Source organism: Lycium barbarum, chromosome 7, assembly GCF_019175385.1.
Source record: "Lycium barbarum isolate Lr01 chromosome 7, ASM1917538v2, whole genome shotgun sequence".
Taxonomy (NCBI): Eukaryota; Viridiplantae; Streptophyta; class Magnoliopsida; order Solanales; family Solanaceae; genus Lycium; species Lycium barbarum.
Genome location: NC_083343.1, coordinates 91,457,605 through 91,467,860, shown reverse-complemented (window position 1 = coordinate 91,467,860; position 10,256 = coordinate 91,457,605). Strand labels below are relative to the sequence as shown.

Genomic DNA, 10,256 nt, shown 5'->3' with positions numbered 1-10,256 from the left:
AGGATTCATACTAAGGTTAAGTCTTGAATACATTCTTAAGTTCAAATTAGTGTAATTAACGAGCTAGCGAAATTTGGCAGCACTTCCCCTATTTTATCGACTTCCACCAAATTACAAAACAACTCCCAACCAACAATAATAACATCCACAATACCATAATCAAGAAATTATATTCAATTTAATCTCAAATCTATCCAACCTCTCCTTTCAAGTTCACCTCATAGTCATCTTCACTTCAACACTTTATAACTTCTCTTCTATGATTCTTTCCTTTCCAAAACTTTCTAGTCCTTTAAATCGACTTAACCAGGTAAATAATAGGAAAAACATACCTTATAATGGAAGAACTTCACCTTATTCAACTCTTTCCAATATCAAGTTCATCACCACCTTGAAGAGAAACAAGATCAATCACTTTCCATGGATTATCTTTGAGGTTTTGATGTTGATCTTCTCTCTTGATGATATGGAAAGGTTTGAAATGTTATGGAACCTTCAAGAACTCTCTAGAAATGTGGGGAAATAAATGTGGGAGGTTGATATGAAAATGAGATCTTTTGGGATTTAAAAGTTGCAAAGTCGCCCCCGCCTCCCTCCCCCGCATCAATTTGCGGTGGAGATGCGGCTCAGCATATTAGATATGTGGCCTCACCTCAAGAGAGGAGGTTGGGCAGTGAAGGCTGCAAATTTGGTGAGTTTGCGGCCAGTTTGCTGCCGCAAACTCTGATTTTCGCGAAAACTCGTTTTTTTCGATTCGTTTGACCTCCAATCCTTATGAAACCTTCTTGACACTTGTATAAAACTTCATTAGCCATCCAAGGGGCCCTATAGCTCCTTCTCAAGGCAGTTTTAAGCAATGTATAACTCAATTGATACGAAATCTTCCCAAAACATAGCTCAAACTCCAATTTCTTCAACGAACTTACTTTTATCGATTCATTTAACTCCGAAACCTTAAAGTACACACTTAAAATTATCAAATATCCTTCTTAACCTTAAAAGGGCTTCATGTCCACTTTAGGCTTGCGTTAGTTCACTCATAATGCAAATGACACGAAATTTCCAAGGTGTAACAATTTTGGATTTAAGCTTTGAAATTTTGGATTGGATATCGAATTTGGAACTTTTGGACTTATATTTTGAACCGAAATCCGAACATTTTGGAGTTATGTTTTGATATTTCAAATTCTACATTGGATTTCGGATCGGATATCCAATTTGGGACTTCGGATTTTTGGATATCCGAAAATCGAATTTCTTATACCTTATGTTTAGCCTACCCAACTATCCATTAGATATTAGCGCATTACCTATATGTCCAATCTAATAAGTCAAATATACCCTACTCATTGCACATCAACTAAGTTACTTGAATGAATACTTTATTTGTATGATTGTTCTAGCAACAAAAACTATAAGTTAAGGCAATTTGGTATGAATATTTTATTTGGTTGTTCATTTTGTAAGAAGAAGAAGAAGCATTTCAACTTATAAGCCGAGCCGAAAATCTAAACTATCCAAATCGATTTATCAGAAACCGAACTCAAAAAATCCAATCCAATCCGAATGTATTTGGATCAGATTCGGATTACATTTTGCAAAATTCAAAAACCAAAATTTCAATTCGAAATATGCTAAACCTGATCCGGTCCGACCGATGAACAAGCCTACCTCCACAGCACATCATCTTTACCTCGTCCTGTAGCCTCCATCCCCACCACTCCATAGCCTACCCCCACTATCACTTTTCTTATTATTTGTCCAAATTATATATAAATATTTTTAGAATAATATTTTATTGCTCAAGTAATGAACCAAAAAAAAAAAAAAAAAAAGTAAGAAGTACACTTATTTTTACGGGAAAACATTTTCCTTTGTACCAAACACACCCGGAGTCTTCTTTTTCCCTTTTCTTTGGGTACACCAACGACGTCATCGGCCACCGTAGAGTTGCAAAATTCCATATGAGCTTCCCTTCTAAATTCGGTTTCCTAGCACCTCTCTCTTAACAACAAACATCTAAAAAAGCAGAAACAATGAGACTAGCATGTGCAATTTCTAGCACTGTATCATCATCGGCGACGGTCTTCTACCGCCACGGCCGCCGCCTCTTTGATAAAACCCTAATTTCATCCTCATATCGGAGGGCACCGATCGGCGGCTCTTTATACCAAATATTATCCTGTTGTTCAATGTCCACGTCAGCATCTCCAGCGTCAACGGAGAAGCCGTGGCTAATTGTTGGGCTTGGTAACCCTGGGAAACGATACGCTGCCACTCGTCACAACGTGCGATTCTCTTCCTTTTTTCTTTAATTACCCTCTCTTTGCATGGTTGTTACTTATTGTTTCATAATGTATATCCTATTATATAGTATTTGCTTTTTTTGTTAATCGTGGTGTCCGGACCATCTTGCGCGCACCTCAACTAATTCGGCGGGATACCTGCTAGCTATCTCTCACCAACCAGTGGCGGAGCCAGAATTTTGACCTAGGGGTTTAAAAATATGAAGAAGTAAATACGCGATGGGATGAACATTCACTATATTCACATTAAAAAAAAAATTGACCTTGTATATGCAATGTAACTTTTTACCGCGGTATTCGGATGAACGCCCTAAAGCCTACCTAGCTCCGCCTAGTGTAATTAGACACATGAGAAGAAATCACCTAGTGTTTATGAATGTATCGTACTATATTGTACTCCCTCCGTTCTAATTTATTAGGCACCTTTCGGATTTCGAGAGTCAAATTAGTTTTTCTTTGACCGCGATTTTTTTAGGCTGGGTAATCCCACAAGTGGGGGTCCAGGGAGGGTAGAGCGTACGCAATTCTTACCCCTACCTTGGGAGGTAGAGAGATTGTTTCGATAGACCCTCGACTAAAAGGAAAGCAACAGATAATAACATAAATCAAAGGATAAGATAGTTGATAATTTTTTAAATTTTATTTGAAAGAATCAAAGATTCTATGATCCGAATTCACGGTCAGAATTAAGAATTGGGCAATGGGTCAAATTTACCCTCCAAGTATGGTTTATAGTTTAAATTTGCCCTCCGTCAAGATTTGGGATCAAAGTTGCCCTTCCCGTTAGGATACTTGGTATATTTGCCATTTTATGGATGGAAGTGTGACTTGGACTCCACAATACAAAAAAATTAGCCACGTAGGCTCCATCTAGGCTCCCAAACCCAATTATTTTAACTCATGGCCCGTGACCCGTTTACCCATCATATAAAATAATACAACCCTAGTCTCTTTTATTTTAGAAAAGAGAGGAAACGAAAGAGAGAACTCAGTAAATACATCCATGTACAATGCCACATCTTTTTCTTCAGTTCTTCGGAACCACCCCATCTCTTCAACCAATTGTGCTCTATATGTCGAGCACTATACCTATACTTTGGTTCTGTAAAATTGGTCTTAATTGCATCAATTAACCCCTGCAAGCAAACAGTTAGTAAACTGAAAACTAATTACAACAGTCAACACAAAGAAATCAAGTAACAATATTAAGAGCTTCCATTACAATCAAGTAAGCTTGAGAAAATGGAATATACATAAGATCTATAGGAGACTTAGGGAAAATGGAATATACATACTCTCTTTCGTTCCCTATCTTTTCTAAAATAAAAGGGACTAGGGTTGTATTATTTTATATGATGAGTAAACGGGTCACGAGCCATGGGTTAAAATAATTGGGTTTGGGAGTCTACGTGGCTAATTTTTTTGTGTTGTGGAGTCCAAGTCACACTTCTATCCATAAAAGAGCAAATATACCAAGTTTCCTAATGGGGAGGGCAAATTTGATCCCAAACTTTGACGGAGGGCAAATGTAAACTATAAGCCATACTTGGAGGGTAAATTTGACCCTTTGCCCATTAAGAATTTGACTCCCAAAATTCGAACCACATAAATTGGGGTAGAGGGAGTATTGGTTTTTATTGTACTATATTGTTTTGATGAATACAACGTTGGATAGATTGTATCGTTTTCTGTTGGTTATATAATGTTACACATCAACAATTTAAAGCATAAATCTACAAGAAAAATAGGGTACGCGGTAGAGCTACTATAAAAATGTATGGTAAACATAAAATAGGATTATTAGATAAAATGAGAAAATAAATGGGTAATGACGCGATCACACCAAATTGGTTGTTACACAAAATGGGACTTTCCTTATATAACGATGTATTTAACTGATACGATACAGTGAAATTTGAATAACAATCAAACAAACATTGTATTTAAACTAACAATACAATACAATAGGTGACAGTCCAAACAAGCTGTAACAACTTGGTGTGAGTAATGATTTATATATCTGTAATAACTCGAATATTTGATTTGGCAGGTGGGTTTTGAGATGATAGATACAATAGCTGATGCTGAAGGAATATCCATGGGCAGTGTTTCCTTCAAAGCTCAATTTGGGAAAGGTACTTTATTTTCCTTGTTTATGCTGGAATTTCAGAGTTCCCCTTCTATCTTCTGTTTTGGTTTGATAGTTGTTTCCTGATATATACAGTTACATCATGATCTTGTCTAACGTTACAAAGTATTTTGTACGCAGCATCACAATAATCCTTATCCCTTCACTTACATTCTAATATTGCCCAATTTTAGTAACACACATTGGTCTAGTGGTAAGAACACAGCCCGTGATATGTGGGTGAGGCTCACGTCATGGGTTCAAACCCTGCCATAGACGAAAGTCTGGTATATAAGTAGAGAAGGGTAGGGGAGGCTATTTTCCACCAAGTTTCAATGCCACTCATGTTTCTGGGTCATCAAAATAGTATTAATAAAAACAATCCGTTTGTTGAAGATAACCTTTGTTACATGGGTCATTTGTTTGCTTTGATGTACTCGTTTTTGAACGGTTGTGACAATTATGTAGGTGCTTCCTCTACATTCTTCAGTATGCACTAAATAAGCAAAAGAATTTACTCACGCCCTTATGGGTTACTCCATTTAACTTAGGTAATTATTGAAGCTAGTGGGGTTTGCCTTGTTGCGTCAAAATTTTCTTTTTCATGTAGACATTATACCATTAATGTTGATATTTGGCTCTTTTCTGGTGATCTGCATTAACATGTTATGTTTATAGGGAAGATTATTTGAACAAAGCTTTTTCAAATCTGGACCTCGAAAGAAGGAACAAGTTTGATAATAACTCAGTTGTTCAAAGTTGTTTTTAGTTATCTCTTTCATGTTCTTTGGGTTTTTTTTTTTTTTTTTTTTTTTTGCTATCTAGGTTTCATTGGAGATGTTCCAGTTATGCTTGCTAAGCCTCAAACATTCATGAATGCAAGTGGTGAGTCTGTAAGTTCGCTCATCTTGGCATGACTTATCTCTTGTAACTTCCATCCACCAAGTAGCATGAAACTGATATTTTACACTGTTTCACAGGTTGGAGCAATCGTTTCTTATTATAAGATTCCACTGAAGCAAGTTCTTGTGGTAAGCTATTGACAGTTGAGCATAAAACTTATTTTTGTAATAACACTTCTAAGTAAAGCTTTATAATTGCAGGTTTTTGACGACTTAGATTTGCCTTTTGCAAAGTTGCGGTTATTACCAAAAGGTGGTCATGGAGGACACAATGGGTAATCTTTATTGTTAAATAGTTCCCTTTAGCTAGAGCTTTCATCACGTGCTAATAATATTCTGAAGTCTATTCCAGATTTTAGTTTTGCTATTTGCTTCGATATTTGATGCTTGAATTATGTTGATTGAAAGTTTTGAAGGAAGATAATTGATGGATACCTAGCAATTTATAGTTCTCTCCTTCTCATAAACTGCTTGTGGTTGATGATCAAAGTGTGAAGAAGATGTAATGATGGATTCATCAATTTGCTTAGTTTCACAAGCCAAGCTGGTCTACTGACCAAATAGTTGGGTTTCCTTTTTTTTTGCTTTTATCCTCAATTTCTCATTGTTTTACGCTTTTACTGTGGGGGGGGGGGGGGGGGGGGGCGGTTTTGGGGGATTTTAGTGGACAGAAATTTAACTTAATCTTCACATGCAAATGATCACTATGTGCTGGACTCATAATTGTCTCCTTTTCTCCTGGCTCTAAGTGAGAATTTAACGTATGATTTATTCTGTTAATTGATAAACATGAAATTCCCCAAAGCTAGTGGTGCATAGTTCAAATCTGTTACTTGAGCCTAACACATCATGCATTGCACTCTTACCACTAGAAAGCCTTGGGGCTGGCAGTTCTGGTCTCCTACTGTAAGGTGCTTTAAATCTGTAAAGTAACGTCATGGTGGGGCATCTTGTGATACTTGGATTATGAGGCTTTATATATGTGAATTTTCCTCCCGAGCCTGGAATAAAGTAAATAAATAAAAAGATGGAGGCCATACTATTATGACTCTATCTGCCTATTTGAGCAGATTTAGAGTAAGCACCATGAACCCAAAAAGAAATAGGAAAACATTGGTGATCTGAAGAATTTGCGCAATATTCAAATTCTTAGCTTAGATATATTTCTGCACTCTGTTTCATGGATACTAACATGAGTAATGTCCTACCTTATGTTGTAAAGGATGAGGAGCATTATGAATCATCTTAAAGGGAACCGTGATTTTCCACGTTTACGAATAGGTATTGCCTCAGTTCTTTACGTATCATTTCTGTATGTTATTTTTAGTTTTAAAACTCGAGATATTCTTTAGGCATTGGGAGGCCTCCAGGGAAAATGGATCCGGCAAGTTTTGTTCTTCGCACATTTAATCGACAAGAACGTGAAAAGGTACTTGCTTTTCTTTATGATTTGAGTGAATTTCAAGAGTACAATCCCATATTGGTGTTGCTTTTTTTTTTTTTTTTGCAGTTGGACTTCACATTACAAGATGGTTTGGAAGCAGTGAGAATTTTAGTGCTCGAGGGCTTCGACAAGAGTGCCACATTTGTGAATAGTGCCAAATCCTTGACAGTTTAGGATTAGGGACTTCACTTTTTCAGATTTTGGTGATTTATTACGGGAGAACGGTGTGAGAATCATTGAGAAAAGGACCAAAATCATCCATAATGTTTGGGTTTGGATCAAAATTATACATATTCTTTCACATGGTGCACTAATAGTACATTATGTTTGCATAAGTGGTGCACTTTTAGTCACAATCCCAAATACATTTAACGGAAAAGAACAAAAATGCCCCTGAACTTTTAGAAAAGGTATAAAAATACCTTTTATTCATCTATTTTGCTAAAACTACCCCTCAATTCAACTTTTTGAGAATTTATTCCCCTTGACTAACGGACAACACTAATTTTTTTTAAAAAAAAATAAAAATAAATTGCACATGACATTTTATTACTGAAAAATTGATTTATTCTTTTAAAAATAAATCTGAAACCTTGGAATTTTTTTAAATTTGGAAAACTTTTTTTTAACGAGTAAAACCTTGACTAACGGACAACATTAATTTTTTTTCTTTTCAAAATGTGAAAAATTGGATTTTTATAAAAATCTGAAAAAATTAATTTTTTTATGGAAAAACTGTGTTTAAAAAAAATCAGAAAACTATCTTTTTTTAAATCTAGAAGAAAATTATGGAGTATTAGTTTTGCACATTTTACTTAAAAAAACAATCAGTTTTTCAGATTTAAAAATTGAATTTTCTAAAAAACAAATGGGGTTTCCACCCGTTAAATTTTTTTTTCCAAACTTAAAAAAATTCCACATGTTTTAATGAAAATTCAATTCTGTTTTTTTTTTTTATATATATATATAAAAGGCTTACTACATTTGTTTTTTTAAAGAAATGGATGTTGAAAAATTATTTTTCCTTATTCTACAAATAACGATTTTTCAGATTTCTTTTTAAAAGAATAAATCAATTTTTCAGTAATAAAATGTCATGTGCAATTTAATTTTTTTTTTTTTTTTTAAAATTAGTGTTGTCCGTTAGTCAAGGGGAATAAATTCTCAAAAAGTTGAATTGAGGGGTAGTTTTAGCAAAATAGATGAATAAAGGGTATTTTTATACCTTTTCTAAAAGTTCAGGGGCATTTTTGTTCTTTTCCGTTAAATTTATTTGGGATTGTGACTAAAAGTGCACCACTTATGCAAACATAATGTACTATTAGTGCACCATGTGAAAGAATATGTATGATTTTGATCCAAACCCAAACATTACGGATGATTTTGGTCCTTTTCTCGAGAATCATTGCTTGTCAGGGTACAGAAATATAGTACATTGGTTAACTGAAATCATTTTAATATGAGACCATAAAATTATGTTAAAACATTTTTGGTAATGACTTTTTGATAGGGTTTTCTACTTCTTTTTTTTTGGGTTGTGGTGGAGGGGGGGGGGGGGGGGGGGGAAGGGGGGTGTGTGGTTCCCTTTGCCACTGTAAGTTTAAACTCACATTAATTTGTTGTAAGGTCCAATCTTCACCGAGGGCAGTTGTGGAACATCCGATCGGAGTATTTTGACACTCACGTACGAGCTGCCCTACAATGAACTTAGACTTGTGTATGAGAAGACATAAATTTAACATTTCAATTCTTTTCGGAAACGTAATGTGAAATACTTGGTATTTGGCTACTTGGTCAAACAGAAATTGCATTTCTTATGTGCCTGCGGATCTCAATTTATCAAATCGTACATTTCAGAACGAACCCCAAAAAAAAAAAAAAAAAAAGCCATATAAATCTTACCCAAGCCTTTGTGTTTAATGAAGTGAGAGTAAGCTATTCAAAATCTCCACTGAAAGAAAATGAGAAAAGGCCCAAAATATTCCTTTATGTGGATGTAGAATCAAAATAGTCCTTTAGATATATACTGGAGCACTACACCGAAAAATTTTACAATGGGAAATTGAGAATATCTAAATTTTGTTTGCTAATGTGTAAAATAGAAATAGTTTTAAAATTGATGAAAACAAAAAATGAGAAAAAAAAAAGTAAAGAGGAGAGAGAAAGGAGAGTGAAGACGTAAGCAAAAGAAAAAAAAAGATAAAATTGAAAAACTAGATAATGAAATTGAGAATATCTAAATTTTGTTAACTAATGTGTAAAATAGAAATAGTTTTAAAATTGATGAAAACAAAAAATGAGAAAAAAAAAAAAGTAAAGAGGAGAGAGAAAGGAGAGTGAAGACGTAAGCAAAAGGAAAAAAAAAAGACAAAGGAAAGAGGAGAGCTAAGACGGATGAGAAAGGAAGAGAGAGGAAGCAAAAAGTGGTGGGTTCCACATTAAATTAATATATCAATTAAAAATTCCCTCACACACCATGTCATACTTGCACCTCTACCATTGTAAAAATTTTCCTACACTCCTAATGGTTCCCTAAAGTAGTGCACCTTTGGTCCGAGTAGATGAATTTGGTAACTATTGCTAACAGAATCTGACCCGCCCATTACAAAATAGGGGAAAGGACATAATTGGCCGGTGGGGTGAAACTAATTCCACCCGCTAGCTATAATTCTTCTAAACCCAAATTATACCTACTAAACTAATCTCATCCATTAGCCAAAACTTAAATAAGACAATTTTCAAATAAAAACTCATACACAAAAATGTTTGAGGCGATTTTTATATATAATGTGTCATTTGTGTATAAAATATGAATTACTAAGGTATGTATCATTTTTGTATATAATATGTATCATTTGTGTATATAATGTGTATCAGCACAATGCAACTGCCCTGTATAAAATAAAAAATTATATCATTTATGTATATAATATGTATCATTTTTTGTATATAAAGTGTATATATAATTCCAGCATGTGTATATAAACTGTATCAGTCTTGTATAGAAAGTGTATCATACGTATAAAAAAATGTATAATAGAAACAGTATCATTGTGGTATATAATATGTATCACTATTGTATATGTAAAAAAAAGTGTCATATCATTATTGCATAATATGTGTATAATAAATGTATAATTAACGTATAATTTATGTAAAATAAATGTATGATTAATTCCAGCATATGTATATAAAATATATAATTCTTGTATATAAAGTGTATATATAATTCCAACATATGTATATATGCTGTAGCAGCCCTTTAGTGGCGACTTTTTGTGGCGGCGACTTAGTCGCCACAAAAAGTCTTTTTTTTTAAGCGCCTGGGCTGTTGGGTCGGTCAGCCTTGGCATTATTTTGGGTCGACCGACCATTTTTTGGCATTATTTTGGGACGAACGGACACCTAGTGGAATTAAGCCCAAACAGTGGTTAAATGTGGGATTAGTTTGGCTGAGTGGACACACAGTGTCCTTT

The 10,256-nt window shown here is 34.5% G+C and overlaps 1 protein-coding gene across 1 annotated transcript; it reads left to right on the top strand.

Annotated features, from left to right (window-relative positions):
* The first annotated feature begins 1,856 nt into the window (after positions 1 to 1,856).
* Positions 1,857 to 7,115, top strand: LOC132603549 (peptidyl-tRNA hydrolase, mitochondrial-like). Its single transcript, XM_060316679.1, has 8 exons — positions 1,857 to 2,288; positions 4,357 to 4,441; positions 5,260 to 5,327; positions 5,415 to 5,465; positions 5,538 to 5,611; positions 6,559 to 6,617; positions 6,689 to 6,765; positions 6,847 to 7,115. The coding sequence occupies exons 1-8, from the start codon at positions 2,037 to 2,039 to the stop codon at positions 6,952 to 6,954; spliced, it is 774 nt and encodes a 257-aa protein (XP_060172662.1). The 5' UTR covers positions 1,857 to 2,036; the 3' UTR covers positions 6,955 to 7,115.
* The last annotated feature ends 3,141 nt before the right edge of the window (positions 7,116 to 10,256 follow it).